Source organism: Condylura cristata, unplaced genomic scaffold (assembly GCF_000260355.1).
Source record: "Condylura cristata isolate star-nosed mole 26May11 unplaced genomic scaffold, ConCri1.0 scaffold00008, whole genome shotgun sequence".
Taxonomy (NCBI): domain Eukaryota; kingdom Metazoa; phylum Chordata; class Mammalia; order Eulipotyphla; family Talpidae; genus Condylura; species Condylura cristata.
Window position 1 is genome coordinate 6,365,747 of NW_004567109.1, and position 17,009 is coordinate 6,382,755.

General features: G+C 56.6%; 1 protein-coding gene across 1 annotated transcript in view; it reads right to left on the reverse strand.

Moving 5' to 3' along the window:
* Positions 1–17,009, reverse strand: part of PADI2 (peptidyl arginine deiminase, type II) — a 39,860-nt gene that overhangs the window by 2,978 nt on the left and 19,873 nt on the right. Inside the window, exons 6-14 of the mRNA XM_004679354.2 lie at positions 12,618–12,796; positions 11,423–11,526; positions 10,628–10,739; positions 9,590–9,697; positions 6,312–6,463; positions 4,952–5,096; positions 4,126–4,219; positions 2,160–2,245; positions 597–725 (exon numbers count right to left, since the gene is read on the reverse strand). Coding sequence (XP_004679411.1) covers positions 597–725; positions 2,160–2,245; positions 4,126–4,219; positions 4,952–5,096; positions 6,312–6,463; positions 9,590–9,697; positions 10,628–10,739; positions 11,423–11,526; positions 12,618–12,796 — 1,109 coding nt within the window. The remainder of the gene's footprint in view (positions 1–596; positions 726–2,159; positions 2,246–4,125; positions 4,220–4,951; positions 5,097–6,311; positions 6,464–9,589; positions 9,698–10,627; positions 10,740–11,422; positions 11,527–12,617; positions 12,797–17,009) is intronic.

Below are 17,009 nucleotides of genomic sequence, written 5' to 3' on the forward strand. Positions count from 1 at the left end.
GGGGAGGGAGAAGGGTAGGAGGGGGCACGGCACCTGTTTAGTGAGCACCTACTATGTGCCTGCAGGTCTAAGCCCTCTAAACTCACACACCCTATTTGGTAGGTACTATGGTTATCTCCACGTTACAGATGAGGACACTGAGGCACAGAGGAGGCTCACAGACAGACATGGCGGAAACCAAGCAGCCAGCCTCAGTATGGCCACACGGACGTGCATGTGTGTACTCGTGGCTGTGTAGTTCGTGTTCACACATTGTGCATGTGTGTGAGGTGCATACACGTGTGCGTCTACTGTGTGTGTGTGTCCTCACCCCTTCTATCCCGTGGAAGACTCCCCCTCTCTGATAACCGAATCCCTCCTGTCTGTAAAGGCCTTTTGGACTTACAAAGCGTTTTCCTGGCTGCCTGGGTAAGGGTGCCCCAGTGCTCTGGGGAGACGCTAGGATGAACCCAGCACCCTGGGGTGGGGGAAGTGCCGCACAGCTCAGCCAGGACCAGACCTGCACTTCCCTGAGGAGAGCCTCGGCTGAGGGCTCCTCCTGTATCTGGCCGCGCCCTGCTCGGCCTGCATGGGGCTTGGGGTTTGGAGAGCCTCACCATGTTCGGGAAGTAGGCTTGGGCCTGGCGGTTCTCGTCCATCTTGAACAGAGCGGGCAGGTCGATGATGTCCTGCTCTGACAGCCCCAGCTCCCTCTTGAGGATGTCACGGTTCCAGTCCAGGCAGCGCTGGGCGAGGGGAAAGGCGGGAGGGAGGGCAGGCAGGTGACCCCTCACAGATTGGGTCAACGCCACTGGTGTCTGAAGCATCAGGCCTGAGGCCTTGGCGTCCTGAGGAACACTCAGGGGAACTCCAGCGCTCACCTAGCATCCTGCCAAGCACCTCTCTCTCACTAGGGCTCAGTAACAGTCTCCACAGGAGGAACAACAGAGCAACTGGCAGAATGTCAGCAGTTGTCCCTCCTTGCGCCCTTCCTGGAGGCCAGAGCTCATGTACGAATCGCCCGGGAGGTGGACGCCACTGGCCTCGCCTTAGAGATGAGGGAACCAAAGACAGGGAGCCCTCTGTGAGTGACTCAAGGCCCTACTGTCAAAATTGGGGGGCCATGGTATGGTTTCAGATCTATCTGGTATCAAGAAATGACCACAGGGGCAGTTATGATAAAGCCCCTTTCAAAGAGCCAGGTGAGCTCTGGGAACCCTGGGGGTTGCCTCCCCAGCAATGCAGTAACAGTTGGTGATGGGGTGACCTCGCCCGCACCGCCAGGTGAGACTGGACACCTGCCCCCGCCTCCTTGTCCCAGTGATTGGCTCAGGCATAGACAATAACCCAGGACTGAGCCAATCAGTGTTTGGAATTTTCTTGGCCGCAGTGATTGGTGCAAGGCGGCTCAACCAGAGTGAATCACAAGACTTTTGCTGAACTGTTGGACGCAAATAAGAGCTCTCTGGGTGGTGTGCTGGGTGGATGTGAGACTTTGAGCTACTGCAGTTATGCTCTTCAGTCCAGAGAAATGGCCAGAGTGCTATCGCCCTGATCAACCTGTGCCTGAAAGCCACACCACTGCTGAGCTTCCTACTTATTTTTTTGTGTGTTTAAATCAATATGAGTCTTCTATTTTTTTTAACATGACACTTTAAATATGCCCAAGGAAGTAAAGAGAGATTTAAGTCAAGCTAATGTGACTCTGTTGACTAGTTTCTATTTCTGGATACAATTATGGAGCTTTATAGACGCAGAAAGTGGAATCTGCCCATAGACAGCTTCAGGGACTGCTGATCTCCAAAACTTCGGGGCACATACTTTCTGGAGAGCAGGTCTGTAGCTTTCATTGTATTTTAAAAGGGCATGGCCCCCCAAGTGATTCAGGCGCTAGCCTTATAGAGCCTTGGCTCCTCAGAACTGCCTGAAATGTTTTCCGTCCCAGGCCCCCCTTCTGCCTCCAACCTCTGCTGATCGGCACACCCCAGGGTTGTCACCCCTTCCTCCCGCACAGGAGTGAAGACCGCGTGCTGGGCCCACTGCTCACTGAGACCTTGCCCATGTCCTGTGCCATCCCCCTGCAAGTCCTGAGAACGGGAGAGGTGCCAGGGGGCACTGCCCGGGCCCTCCCAGGGCCCTCTGCCCACCCCCCCAGCCCCAGGTCCCGGCTCTGTCCTCACCTGGAAGTACAGGTTCTCCTGCACAAGGCTCTCGTTGGACAGAATCTTGTTGATGGTGATTCGCTTGCTGCTCATCCCGCCCAAACCTGTGGGGGTCAGAGGGCAGGGGACATTCTTGCCTTAGGTACCCAGCCTGGCTGATCTGCTCTGCCAAGGACCCCCAGCTTCTGGACTAATGGTGGGTAGGGGGAGGTGGGGCTAGGGCAGAGCTGGGGCACGGGAGGGCAGCCCCAGGGGGCGCCAGGCCCCCTTTGCCTGGGGAAGGCAGCACAACACCTCTCTGCGGGTCCTCCAGGCCAGGGAGGTGGTGGCCGCTTCCTTGCTCTCTGGCCAGGACCTGGGGTGGCACCAGAAGCCACCCAGCACGAGCGTGAGTGTGAGTGCGAGCAGAATGCCCAGAGGGGTTCCCCATCTCCAGACCTGCCTCAGCACCCAGGTCTGGGCCTGGTCTGCTTCCTGTCCCAGCAGGGAGGGCCCACGCGGCCCCATAGAACAACTGAGGCTCCCAGCGTGCGGCAGGCAGGCTCTAGAGCTTTCCATGACTGCTCACTCACTCATCTCCCCCCACTTCTGCAAAGGACCGGCTGGCGTCACGGGTGAGGGGTCAGGCTCAGAGGGGTTATGTGACTTGTCCTGGGCCTCACGGCCAGTGGCACAGCCTCACACACACAGAACAGGGACCCCACTATTAACTTTTATTTTGCCTGAGCTGGGAGGGACTTGCTGTCGCTCCATCTTGTTGATAGTGATTCACTTGCTGCTCATCCTGTCCAAACCTGGGGGGCGGGGGGGGGCGGGGCTGGGCTTGGCAGGGGCAGGTTGCGTACCTGAGCTGTTCCCACTGCGTCACGCACACCTGTTAGTGCAAGGACAATAGTGCTGTGTCCTATGGGTGGCTCTGGGCTATGTTTAATTTGGATAAAAAAGCCTCCAGAAAGCCAAGACTCCTGCCTGCCAATCCAAGAGCAGATTTCCCACTGGTGGGGGACTAAACGGGATGGGCTTTGCACCGGGCCTTGTCTGGCCTAGACACCAGTCACTGTCACGGACGCCGCCTTGGGGTGCGGAGGGCCGTGGTGTGCGTGTCAGCCGGCCTCTGGCACGCGCACTCTGGGGGTGAGGTAGTCTGGAGACACCAACCTGCAAAGTGACAAAAGCAACTTGAGGAAAACTGACAAAACTGTCAAGCTGTTCCTAACTGGCTCACACTTCCCCCTGCTCAGCTGGTGTTCTCCGTGATTAATTTCAGAGCAAATGTCACCTCAGTCTGCGTCCTGGTTCCATGGGTGTCTAAACCGAGCAGACCGTCCCTCACTCCTGACCACCCATGATGCTGTCTGGCCGTCTACAACCCCCCTTTTCTAAATGGCATGGTGCATATTTTCCTCTCCCTTTCTAGAACACAAGGCCTTTGAGTGCTCAGTGCATGCCAGTGTTGAGCTGTGAACTCTGGGTCTGGAATAATTTATTTTTTAAGATTTATTTATTTATGCATATAAGGACTGGGGTACAGGCCAGAGTTGGGGGGATGAGAGGATTCCCCAGAGACAGAGTAGGGAGCAGAACAGGCAGACTGACTGAAATACACTGCTGAGGGGAGCAGCGGGCAAGACAGGAGGGGTCTGCTGCACCTTGTGGGTCACCTCCCTGGGCGGGGATTGAACACATACTGCAGTGGATGGGGACGGTTTCACAGTGCTGCACTTTAACTTCTGCGCCACCAGGAAGGTGCATTTTAAAGTGCACCGAGATCCTGAAGAAGCACTTGGCACTGAGGCCGCTGCTCAAAGCATGAGCACCAAGAAGCCAGGGCTGCCCCCCAGCATGGCAACCTCACAGCCTGGAGAGAGCCAGACACCCAGGGAGGCAAAGCTGGGTGCTTAGGCACTAAGTGCTCCCCTGCCCCACCCTCCTGAGGGCCTCAGGGTCCCAGCCCCCGATATAGCTAAGACCCTGTGGCACTCACCTTTGAACATGACAGCCTCCCCATGGCCTTCCTTCTGCTTCTCCCGGAAGAGCTTGTAGCAGGCAGAGGTGCTGGCCATGAGCATCCGGAACTGCTGCAGAGATGCCCGGGGGGCCGTGTCAGCAGAAGGGAAGCCAGCAGGAGGCCGAGGGCCTCCTGCCCAAGGACCCCGAGGCCTGTCTGCATATCACCCCCAGCCTCCCATGCTGAGTGGCAAAGGCTTCTGGGGGCTTTCTCTGTTTCAGAAGAATATTCTCACCCTTCGTGTACCTCCCACCACCGAGGCCAAGCCCAGAGTCAGACAGAGAGGAAAAGCTTCTCCAAGCTGCCAAGGGGCAGACCATTTGCACAAAAGTTCCAGGTATGATTTGCAGCCGCCCCTTTCACTTCAGAAAATGTTAAGAACCCCTTTTCCAGACCCCAAGCCACACCCATTTCTCTCCAGAGCACGACAGCTAATCTGGCAGCCCTCAGCCCTGTGTGACTGTGGGCACCTGAATTGTGTCCAGTCTGAGCTGAGATACATTGTAAGTTATACACCTGATTTTGGAGATTGAGCGTGAAGAAGAATATAAAATCTCTCGTTAACAATTTTATATTGGTTACATGTTGAAATGCTAATATTTTGGATATATTGTATGGAAAATTTATCTGCCACAACAACAACATACAAACCAGCTTCAGCCTACTTCCTTCTTCCTTCCTTCCTTCCTTCCTTCCATCTAGGGCCACTTCCCCTAGATGCTGCCCTCTGCTGGTCAGAGCTGGTAGCACATGGATTCTGCACTGCCCTCTTGGCTGTGGCCTCAGGCAGGGGCCAGCTTACCTTTGTGCCCGGGATGGGGACGAAGGTCATGAACTCATCCACGTGGCCCACAGTCAGCCAGTCCGAGTAGAGCTCCACAGGTGCCTGTACCTGCTGGGCCTGCAGGAAGTCCCGCACCACCTTGGTCATCCTCCGACCACCAGACCTGGGGGGGTAGGGGTGGGAGGGGTTGGGGAGCGGGTAAGTCTTCAGAAGGTTGCCCCCCGTTGCCTGCATCCTCTGAAGCCCCGGGACTCCTGGTTGGCATCGGCAGAGATATCATGGAAAGGAGACTGAGCTACAGGCAGAGAGATCTTGGTCCAGGAAGGGGTTTGAGCCCACAGGGAAAGAAGGAGGTGTTACCTGAAGCATGACCTATGTGCAGGCCACGGAGCCACCTTCTGCCCCCAGTGGGTGTGAGGAGGCAGTTTCTACGCTCAGGGGCTCTACCTGGACTGGTGGGGGCGCTAGGGCAAAGGCATGGTTCCCACCTGCCCTCGTCCCTGCGCCCTTTTGCTGCTTCAACTTTAACGTTAATCAGTTCAGTGACGCCTCCTCCAAGAAGGCCTTCCTGACTTCTCGACACCCTGCTGTCTACCGTCTCCCGATGACCCACAGAATATAACTCAAGCGCCTCCCGATGACCTTTCTTTCTGATCTGGCCCCCGCCTGGTCCTCCTGTCTTACCTCCCTCACTTCGGCTGTTCGCTCAGCCTCGTGCTAAACTTGTTACCGACTCAGAGCCTCGCCCTGGCTGTTAATTCCATTTAGAATGTTCTTTCCCGTGTCTCTTCTCATGGTGGCCCCTTTTTCATTATCCTGATTCGCTCTCAAAGTCATGTGCCCCAAACCACCAACGCTAACGTACCCCTGGTCCTGTCCGGGAGGCAAGAGGAGAATCCCGTGTGGCGCGAGCCCAGGTCCTGCCTGACTCACGGGCAGGTTCCTGGCAGCCCTCTAGGCAGTGAGGACCCACAGCGCGCTCCTTGCCCAGCCTGACCAAGGAGGAGTCAGCCTCACTGCTGACTGGTAGCAGGAGCAGAGGCTGTGGACAGTTCAGGGAGCCAGGGACTCGTAGTTCTGGGGCTGGGACCCTTCGAAATCTTTCAGTGGTTGCCATTCCTTTTCTGAATTCTTCCACCCCGCCTCCCCCTGGTTAATAATCTCACTACATCCCCTCTCATCTGGGGGCGTTATTTATTTAGTGCTATATTAGATCCTAATTCATACTAAGATGGAACTCAGCTTTCTTTCCAAGCGCGTGTTACTGGAGTGTGTGGGAGGGGTTAGTCCTTCCAGCCAACCACTCCAAGTATGAGACACCCAGCCTACCCCTAAAGTCCCCCCGTGACCCCTCCACCCCTCCCCCCACTTCTCTTACAGAGGAAAGCTGCTCCCGATGAGGATCCGGCCCAGCGGGTAGGTCTTGCCGTTCACAGTCACTGGGGGGCTGACCTCCAGGTTTCCGAAGGAATCGAGGCTGGTGACAGGCTCAAAGAGGGGTTCCCGGGTCACGTAGCCGAAGTCTGGGCCCTGGACAGGGCACACACCTCTCATTAGCCTCTGTAGCCGGGGCCCACAGCCCAAACCTGGTGCCTCTCTGGTGACCCCTGCTCACCACCTTTTTAATTTTTTTTAAAGATTTATTTATTTATGCACAGAACTGGGGTACAGGCCAGAGGTGCTCATCAGGGTTGAGCAGATCCATCAGAGACAGAGTGGGGAGCAGAACAGGAAGATCCACTGATACACACCGCCGAGGGGGCGAGACAGGAGAGGTCTGTTGCGCCATGTGGGTCACCTCCGGGGCGGGGATTGAACTCGCACTGGAGCGGCTGCGCTTTAACCCGCTGCACCACCAGGGAGGGCCTCCTCACCTCCTTTCACCTGGTGTGAATGGGGGTGTGTGTACATCTGGGTCTGCTATGTCTGCTTCCCAGAGGCAAACTGCCGACCTCAGGATCAGTCCTTTTGTGCCTCTGTTGTCCCTGCTCAGTCCAGAATTGCTCTGATCCTTCACCTCCCAGCTCTAAGGATGTTGGATGAGGCAACCCGAGGCATGAGGGCAGACTGTCTTATTACTTCTAGAGACTTGCTATTCTCATCCCACTTGTGACCTCTGGTGTCTCTGTGGTAGGAAATACTTCCCCGCCCTGAGGCAGGCTTGGTCACAAGACGTGCTTTGGCCAATAAAATGCAAGCAAAGCAGAGGGATGTACCCCACTTCAGAGCAGGAGTGAACAGCCGTTGTTGCCCGCCAACGTTCTTTTTCTTCGCCTTTGCCAGGAGCATGACATTCCCCAGAGCGGGCTGCTCCTGCAGCCAGGGCCCTTGAGTGTGTGAGCAGTCTGTAAGATGTTCAGGGAATGACTCCTCCTTGGCTTAGCAGGCAGGAGAACAAGGCCACCTGCGCAGACTTGAAGTCTGTGAAGCAGCTCCAGAAAACCTGCTGCCCGCTGTCAAGCCGCCTTTCAGCTCCCAGGACAGGCCAGGGAGTGGGACGACACTGTGACACTGGGGATCGGCCTTGGTGTCTCCACGGCACATTCTCCAGAAAGGAAGCGATTCAGCTCCAGCATGGCTTCCTCTGGGCACAGTGGCATCAACATAACTCTAGGTCAAGATAACGTAGGACCTGGGCCCTCCCTGGTGGTGCCGCGGGTTGGAGCGCTGCACTGAAGCTAAGCCAAGCTGCGGCTGCTTCAGTGCGAGTTCGATCCCCACCCCAGAGGTGACCCACATGGCGCGGCAGACCTCTCCGGGCCCGCCTGCTGCTCCCCTCAGCACTGTACTTCATCCATCTGCCTCTTCTGCTCCCCACTCTGTCTCTGGTGAATCCTCTCACCACCCCTACACCTCTGGCCTGTACCCCAGTTCTGTATGCATAAATACATAAAATCCTTTAAAAAAACAATTAGGACCAGAAGCCCCTGTCAAGAACACTTACATTTCCAACACCAGTGAGTCACTGTTCTTACCTATACAAACTAAATTCAAACTTGTGATGGCTGGAACAATTTGCACAGAGTAAAATCTGGCAGGCTATTTCCCCCGTTCAAATTCCGCTTTGATGACCTCAAAACTCTTTGTTTTATGGTCACTGAGACTTTTACTGCAGTTACCACAGGAGAAAGGCACGAGGAAGCAGAATTGCAGACCAGCAACCAGCAGTCAACACACAGTGCAAGCAAGAAATGTTGCTGAGCATTGTCAGCCACGGAGACTGGGGGCTGTTTGTTACTGCAGCCGCACCTCGGGAAGGCTGACTACACACGCAGGGACAGCGGCCATTTACCACAGATGCCATCCCAACCGATTCCCATCCCAGCCAAATAAACATATTTGTTCACTGGGCCCAGATGCTCTTCGCACAGAGCTCCACCAGACTGGAGCGGGCAATGATACAACCCAGTGAATTTTTAGGTTCCTTTCGTGATGTTTTGGTCAAAAAAGTCGGAGCTTAGTTTGAAAGTTGGCATTGGGGCTGGGGCTGGGACCAAGCTGGCCTCGTAGAAATCCCTACGTAACATACGTGGGGTGGGAAGATGTGGCTTAGCCTGGCCCAGCTGAGAGGCAGAGGGCTGGCCGCGCTAGGTCGGCGGGTGGCTGCAGATTAGCGCGGTCTCGCCCGGGAGCTGGAGCCCAGGGCAGCTGGTCTTCACAGCCTCACACGGCAGGCAGGCACGTCACACAAAGCCCAGCCTGGCCAAGGCGCAGGAACCAAGCAGCCAGGGCCTTGGATCTGGGCCAGCCCGGGGCCCTGCAGGCGGGTGGCGCCCAGGAGGTAGAGGGAGAGCCGGAGGCGGGAGGCCTTGGTCTCATGCCACTCTGCCTGGTGCTGGAGTAAGGGGCAGTCCTCACGGAGGGCCGTGCCCAGGGCTGTGGGGGCACAGCCAGCTAATCACAGGCACTCCTCAGGTGCAGCAAGGATGCCTATGCACTGCCTTCGGCCCTCACAGCAGATCTGTGCCCATTTGACAGCTGAGTAAACTGAGGGGCCTGGCCGCGGTCATACAGTGGTAGACCGGCACTCAGGACCAGGCCCCCTCATAGTCCAGAGCCTGCTCTCTCCCCTCGGCTCTACCTCTCCCTGGCAGGGGACTGGGGAGTGTTCTCAGGAAGCAGGTGTGAGCCACCCCTGCTGGCCCCTGGGGAGACTGTCCTTGTGCGACTTGGAGAAGCCCCCCCCAACCCGATCATGGGGGAGGGGGGCCAAAGGACATAGATTGCAGTTCAACCCTCCCTCACACAGCAGTATACTGAGGGCACACATGGGGGCGGAAATGCCTGGAGTCTGGAGTCTGGAGTCAGAGCGGTTACACAACACGAGTTTTGAACCAGAGCAGCAGCTTCTTAATTGCTTAAGCAAAATGTTCTGCTTTGAAACAAATTTTGCTGTGAGGTGGCACGGAGGCGGGAGGGCAGTGAGAACAGTTAGGGTGTCCGCTCCTCATACGCCCCATTCCCCCTGAGAAAACGCTTCAGTGTTCTGGAAAAGCATCCGTTATCAGGGCAGCTGGGACTTCAGTGGTCACGGTCGCAATTAACCCATTCTGCAGATGAGACAGCAGACGCCCTGGGCAGCAGGCTAGTGACCACGCTGTCCTCTAAGAGTCCCCAGGATCGCCCCACCCGCCCCAGGTGGCCTGTGCCTCTCACCAAGAGCTGCTTGATGGGGAAGTCCTTCAGGTTTCCATCTCGGGGGGAATCCAGCACCACAGGGAAGCCTTTGTGGGGTGCCTCGATGTAGCCAAACTCAATCTCATCCTGTGGGGATACCAGGAAGAGCTGTCAGATGACCTCAGGGGCACCGGTGGAAACCAGCCCACCTGAACAGGGGCTGGGCGAGGGGGTGGGGGAGTGAGGGTGAGGCCTGGTAACAGGTAATTTTTTAAAAAACATTTATGTATTTGTGCATCCAGAACTGGGATATAGGCCAGAGGTGCGGGGGTGGTGAGAGGCTTCACCAGAGACAGAGTGGGGAGCAGAACAGGCCGACTGATGAAGTCCACCGCTGAGGGGAGCAGCGGGCGGGTCGGGAGAGGTCTGCCGCGCATGTGGGTCTCCTCCGGGCCTGGGGATTGAACTCGCACTGAAGCGGCTGCATCTAGCTTGCAGTGCTGCGTCCTAACCCATTGCGCCACCAGGGCGGGCCAGACAGGTCATTTGTACAATGAGCAAATGACAAAAAGAGCACAGCAGGACAGAGAGAAAAGCCCATCTCATTCATCCCCTGAACTCAGAGTCCTGTTCTCCATCCCATAGACAAAGGACGGTGGAAGCTTTTACCTCCCCTTCCACTAAGTCTCTGCACACCTATGCACAACTATATTCACATGGACCCCGTTTTTAAAGACATAAGTGGCAGCATCCTATAGACAGTATCCTGTAAATAATGCCTTAACTTGAAATACGTTCTGTGACGATGGATTGCTGTCATTCTTTTAAACTGTTGTATGCTACTCCACGCCAAGGCCATTCTGCTCAATGGTTAGTCAGTCTCCCAGTGAGGGACATATTTTACAGTCTTCGTAAATGTCTTAGATAGTCACGTCTCTGTGCCCATGTGCACATAGGACCTGACAGCAGAATTCCTGCAGTCCCAGGGTGCAGCTGTTGGGTGCCAGGGATTTTATGTTAAGCCGGATCCTCTGGCCTGATTCCGGTGCTGCCTCCTTCCCAGTCCAGTCTCCTCACCTGGATCCAGCGGTCGCCTCGGTTCATGTACTGGAAACAGACTTTCAGTTCACAGTTGGCTTTCTCTACCAGGTTCTTTATCTCTTTCAGGAACAGGTAATTGTCCTTCATGCTGAGAAATGGGAAGCAGGGGAAGCCAGAGGGGGGAACAGACAAAGGCCAGCTCACTGAGGAGCTGATGTCGGTTGGTGCCTCTGGGCAGACCAGGCCACATCTGTTTACTGTCACCTTTGCAAAGATGGCTGCGTCAAGGCCAAGGACACTCACCTGCTCAGGCGGTGTTTGCTAAGGCCATGAGCCAAAAAAATAAGGAGGAGAATCTTAGCTCCAGCCCCAAATCTTTCCAGGGCTGACTCCCCAGATTTCTGAAGAAGAGCTTTGCCTAGCCCTCAGGCGCAGGATCTCAGGGGTCCCCTTGAGGCAGGGGTCACCTACAGCACTTCCTTCCCTGCTCCTTATCCTGTTGTGGGTGGTACCCACTAGTTGCTGCATTAAAAAACTGCTGACTGAATAAGATGAGCTGAATATCAAGGCTTAGGAGGTTTCAAGCTACAAGGCCGAGAGTAAGAAAAAAAAGGTAGTTATTTTTAGAGCACAATCTCTGAGCCAAGACCATGAGTTAATACTTTGCTGGCTTCAGTTGACCCTCACAGTGACTGATGTCTGCATTTCTGAGCTAAGGAGGCACAGAGAGGCCAAGTGTATTGCCCAAGGTCACACAGCTGGCAATGATGGAGCGGGGACCTGATCTCAGGTCTGTCTGCCCTGGCCCTCGGCCACTGCCATGTTGCCTACCTGCACACAAACACCGACACGGGGGGCAAGGTGTTGGGGGTCATGACCCACGGCGCAATCCGGAATGTCACGGTGTCCGTGAAGATGGGTGTCAGGGGGATCTCCTGGGGGTGGGAGAGAGAAGGAGAGGCTCGAAAAGTCTTGGCAAAAAGTACTTTCACCCAAGGGGGTGAAAGTGAGAACAGAGCACACTTATTAAGCACTTACTGTGTTCCAGTCATACCTTGATTCATTTTTGCCTCGTAACAAGCCCCGGGGGTAGACACTATTCTGACCCTTGCTTTACAGACGGGGAGACTGAGTCACAGGACTGTTAGGTGAGTAAATGGTGGTCCCGTTGCAGAACCCACACCCCAAACCATCACCTGATCGTCCACCCCATCTGTAAGCGCTGCCTTTTCGTCCCCCAGGGAGCTGGAGATGAGGCTGTGAAACAGCTTTACAAGTCTGGGTGCCCACACCCCCAGGAAGCAGGGGCTTGTGTAGCTTCTACCTGACAGAAGGGGACTCTAAGGCCCAGAGGGTAATTCACTCCCCTGGTGCCGTGTGGACTCGCGCCTGGGCGTCTGACTCCAGCGCTCATCCCCATGGTCTCCACTAGGCCCAGCCTCCGCAAGGCCCATGGTGTCCTGCCCCAAAGTGGTGGGGGGACGAGAGGGGGCGGGAACCTGAGTCTGCAAGGGCAGCCAGGCCACCCCATATGTAAGCACGAAGGGCGTGGGGTTCCGGGGCTGGTGTCTCGTGGATAGGACACACCTGAGCAAGAGGACACTCCACTGAGTCCTGCGACTCAGTCTCCCTGTCTGGAAATCACCCAGTTTCCCCAAACCAAGAGCAAAAGGGAGCTACAGTTTGGAGGCAGGACCTAGACTGGGGTTTGGGGTTCAGCCTAATGTTAGAGATTATACAACCTGGGGCTAGGAAGAGGGGTCAACCGGGTGATGAACTTCACAGGTGTGGCCTCGTTGGCTCCTTGCCCTGACCCCTGTGGCTCTGTGTCTCAGACGAGGCCCACACACTGCAAGGACGAGAGCGGACCCAGGGACCGGCATGCCGGTGCCAGAAATCATACCCAGGGGGCATCCTGGGCAGTAGGCACAGCAGGGCCATGGCTCAGAGCACCTGCAGACTCCGAGTGGGTGGGGGTGAGGTGGGGGCCTGGACCCCCGCCTCGGGGCTCGCTTTGCACGCTCACCTCGGCCAAAGACTCCAGCAGGCTGGCGTGGATGGAGACCATGCCCGAGAAGCTCTCGTCGGGGAAGCGCAGACCTTCCACGAAGAACAGCAGCTCCGCCACGCCGCCCGTGTACTTAACCACGTGGTACAGCTTCTTCCGGCCCAGGATGTGGACGTAACGCTGGCCGAAGAACGGGTCTGCGGGGACGTGACCGAGGTCAGGCCCCCAGAGCTGCCAGAGGAGCTCAGTGGGGTGGGATCTCCGATGGGGAGGCGAGGGCACGGGACCCGCTCTAGACACGGACAAGCACAGAGGGAGGGTGGCACCAGAGGGCTGGGGCCTGGCGGCTGGTGCCTCGTCTGTAGCCTCCCGGCAGGGCACAAGGGAAGGCAGGTGATGGCCGAGCAGTTAGTGATGTCGAGGATCGAGGCTACTGTCCCCCATTTTACAGCTGAGGGAAGTGAGTCTCAGAAAGAGCAATGGCTTGTCTGAGGTCACAGAGCCAGTGTGTAGCTGAGCTGGGACTCAAATTCCTGTTCAACTAAACTGTTTCTCTAACCGCCCAGTTCCCCTCCCCTTTGTATAAGTGTGCCCCTTTGTACCCCAAATTCCTCTCTGCCGTTCTGGCGTGCAGACCCTTGTGTTGGCTCTGGCTGTACATTTTTGTGGCTGGGAGCAAAGGCAGATATCCCCAGCATTCCTGCCCCCCGAAACCTGCCAGCATCTCCCAGTGCTGTTCCCTTTGCATGGAACGGCCACCTCCCACCTCCTGCTGGCCTTGAAGTGTGTCCCTCCAGGGCATCCTGCCCAGATTCCTCTCCCCAACCCAGAACAGGCTGGGGCTGTGCCTGGCGCTTCTGCAGCCCCCTGCCCTTCCCCACCACGGCCCCTCTAAACTCATGTGACCTCAGTGGTTAGTTGTTGGCTCTGAGAGACATTCACCTGCACAGGGACAGAGACAGTGGTCATGTTTAGAAAATGTTTAGTAAACAGATCCCTGGCCCCCACACCACTCCCTAGAGGAGAGGCCAAAGGAGAATTTTCAGGCCAATTCATAGCACAGGTACTGAATTATCACTCTGTGACCAGCATGGGAGAGAGATGGGTAAAATGTGTCCCTCGGGGACACACTCTGTCCCTTGGGGAGCACTGCTAAGCTTAATAAGATAGTGTGGGGGAGGGGAGCATGACAGAAAGTGAGGGGGAGAGACTCCATTGGGTTACGGGGATCTGACTGGGGGAGGCAGGGTGGGAAGCATCTGAGCAGTGGAGGGCAGCTTTTAGGTATTCTTTGGGTGCACTGAGGAGAGGAGATACTTGCATTGGCAAAGGCATGCCCTATGCAGTCCCAGAAGGAGTTTCTTTATGCCCTGCAGAGCTGGAAGGGCAGAATCAGGCTCAGTACTTAGGGCTTAGTCAACAACGGCGATGCTTAATGACCATCCCCAAAGGGTTAGAACACATAACCAGGGCAGTCCTGGCACAGATAGGCTGCTGGGTTAAAAGCGAAATGCACAGGGCTCTCCCTGGTGGTGCAACAAGTTAAAGTACCACATGATGAGGCTCACTGAAGCCACTGCAGCATGAGTTCAATCCCCCGCCAGGGAGATCCATCTGGCGTGGCAGACCTCTCCTGACCTGCCCGCTGCTCCCCTCAGCAGTGTGCTTTGTCAATCTGCCTGTTCTGCTCCCCACTCCGTCTCTGGTGAAGCCTCTCACCCCCAACACCTCTGGCCTGTACCCCAGTTCTGTAAGCATGAATAAGTAAATCTTAAAAAAAAAATTATAATAAAAAAAAAAAGCAAAATGCACAGAGGGCTTTGTTCTTCCACTCAGGATGGCTTTGCACGTTGGGCAATGTGCCAACGAGGCCCCGGCATCACCAGGGGCAGGTCGCCTTTGTGCTGAGATTCCCAGAGTCAGACTGCTCTGGCTTTACCAGTTACGAAATCTCAGGAAATTCCCCTCCACTCCCCGAGCCTCAGTTTACCTGTCTGTCAAATGGGGGTAATAACACCCAGGCTATAGGGTCACTGCAAGATAAAACAACACAGCAACCTGAGTAACCATGGCAACCATCCGCAACTGGCTGGGACCTGTCAGTTTACTGTTAAGACAAGGAGTCGGAATGTCCTTTACTGGAAAGTTCATGAATTTTCATTAAAGGGGCTTAAGGACAGAAGACGAGAAATAATTCTTCACTCTCCAGCCTCTTGAAATAAAGCAGATGAATCTCAGAGACCAGATGTTCCAGAGAACTCATCGCAGCCCCACGCAGAAGGGGAGGCCCTTCTCAGGAAGGACATGAACCCTGAGCCCCGCAGGCCAGGCCGGGCTCCCCTAGGTCCAGCCGATCTGCATAATTAAATCCTCTCCCAGACCCACTGCCCCAGGCTCCTGGAGCTGATGCTCAAGGCCAGACCTCAGACCTCAGGCCTCACGCCCGCCTGTCCTTGCTGAACACCTCAAAGCTTTCCCAGGGTGGAGGTAGGGGTACCACCAAGGTCAGGGTGGGGGGTCTGGCCAGGGGAGCTGGGTCAGGTGGAAGGACACACTGTTTTCTCTCTCCCGTGGCTGCAATTTACAACAATCTCTTTCCTTGGCCTCTTGGGCCAGCTCCCGGTGCATTGAATGGCAGGAACAATCCAGCATTGTCCCAAGGTCCTTCCCGCCCTGTCCCCAGCTTGGGTGCCCACCAGAGCGTGGCTGGCTCTGCTACAACAATGCCTTCTATCTACCAGCTGTCCTCGTGTTTCAGCTGGGCCCCCAGCCCCCTGACTGCTCCCTACCCCAAGCAATGGCAGGTGGCCCGCGTGTGCAGTGCTTTGGCATAACCCTTCTGGTCACTCTGGAGTCATTCCACCTCGGCAGGAGGCTCCTGAGATGTGTCCCGCTGTCCCGGTTTGCCCGGGGCTGAGGGTTTTCCTGGGTCTTCAGCACTAAAACCAGGGAAAAGGCCCAGATGGGCCTGGACCAGCTGGTCACCATATCCTTGAAGGAAACTTGGGTCCCAACTACTGGGGCCCCGGTTGCAGCAGAATCTGGGTGGTCCTAATAGCACTGGGCACTTCTGTCCACTCCGCAGCTACAATTAGTAATCATGTAATCCCTACAAAGGCGCCAGAGCCTTGCCCGGGTGGGCTGTAGTATCAGATCCTGCCGCGTGTCCCTGCCGGGACCCCCCACCTCCAGGCTTAGCTGGCCTCCTCAGTGTCCTGATCACAGCACAGATGAGGAGCCCAGGGGGCGGCTGGCGAGGGCTGAAGGTGGGCTCAGAGTCCCTCAACCTCCAGCCCAGCCCCCTGCTCTCGGGAGACCCGGATGACATGTGACTCACAGAACATAGCACTTTTCACTCACAGGTGTGCTCGGGTTTGGACGGAACCCCAAAACGTTTGCGTGGAGACAGCCAGATTAGCTTTCATCCCACATTCCGCCTTTTGGGGAACGGGGACTGTTCACGAGCACAGCTGCGTGGGATGCTGCCCCGTGGTCAGCAGCCCAGATGGACACTGGCCAAATCTCAGTCTGCGCTGTGGTTCCTCTTTTTCTTGTCTGCTCAGGCCCCGTCTTGGATGGGAGCAAGAGGCGAGGTCTGATGGGGCCTGACCGCCACCCACGCCCCCCCAACAGTGCGCAAGCAACCAACTGATCTTGGGTCACGAGTTGGGGTCACTATGGGGAGGCCCTGCCTGTACCCTCCAGCCCCCAAAGCAGCCCGATTCCCCATGGCAACCCTGGCCTGCCTGGGGTAAACATCAACATCTCCTGCCCCCTGCGGCGGGGAATTGGCCTGACTCTGGGGACATTCCAACCTGCGTGAGGTCACTGCCCAGGCCAGGCTGCATCAGGCGGTGGCCTGCTGGGGGTGGCAGCTAGCCACTGCTGTCCTGGCTAAATCACTCCCTGATGCGACGGTCAGGGACCCCATACCGACTCTTCTTGGCTGCCCTCCCCAGGCCTGCCTGGAGGTGGGCCCCAGGGCTTGGCCGAGACCTGTCCTCCCCAGACTGCCGGGCGCTTGGGGGAAGCTCTGCCTGGCACCCTGGCAAATCGCAACACTAACTATTTTGCTGAGTGAGCTTTTTAATACATAAATCAGATCTTGACAGTTCCTTGTCCGAACCCTCGAACGGTTTTCCACTGCACTCAGAATAAAATCCAAGCATCTCTGGCCCCGGCCCAGCACTCTGACCTTGACTCCTGCCGCCCCCACCCCCGGCCCAAGGGCACAGGACGGGCGAGGCAGGACGGGGCGGCCGGACCGGCTCCAGCGGAGGCTGCCAGTCAGCCGAGAACAGGCGCGTGGCAGCCAGTGGCAAGGGCGGCGCTGCGGGGGGGCCCCCACCCCCACGGGCAGCGCCTCCCCGTTGGACTCGGAGGCCCGGACCGGGCGTCACGTGGGGGGCG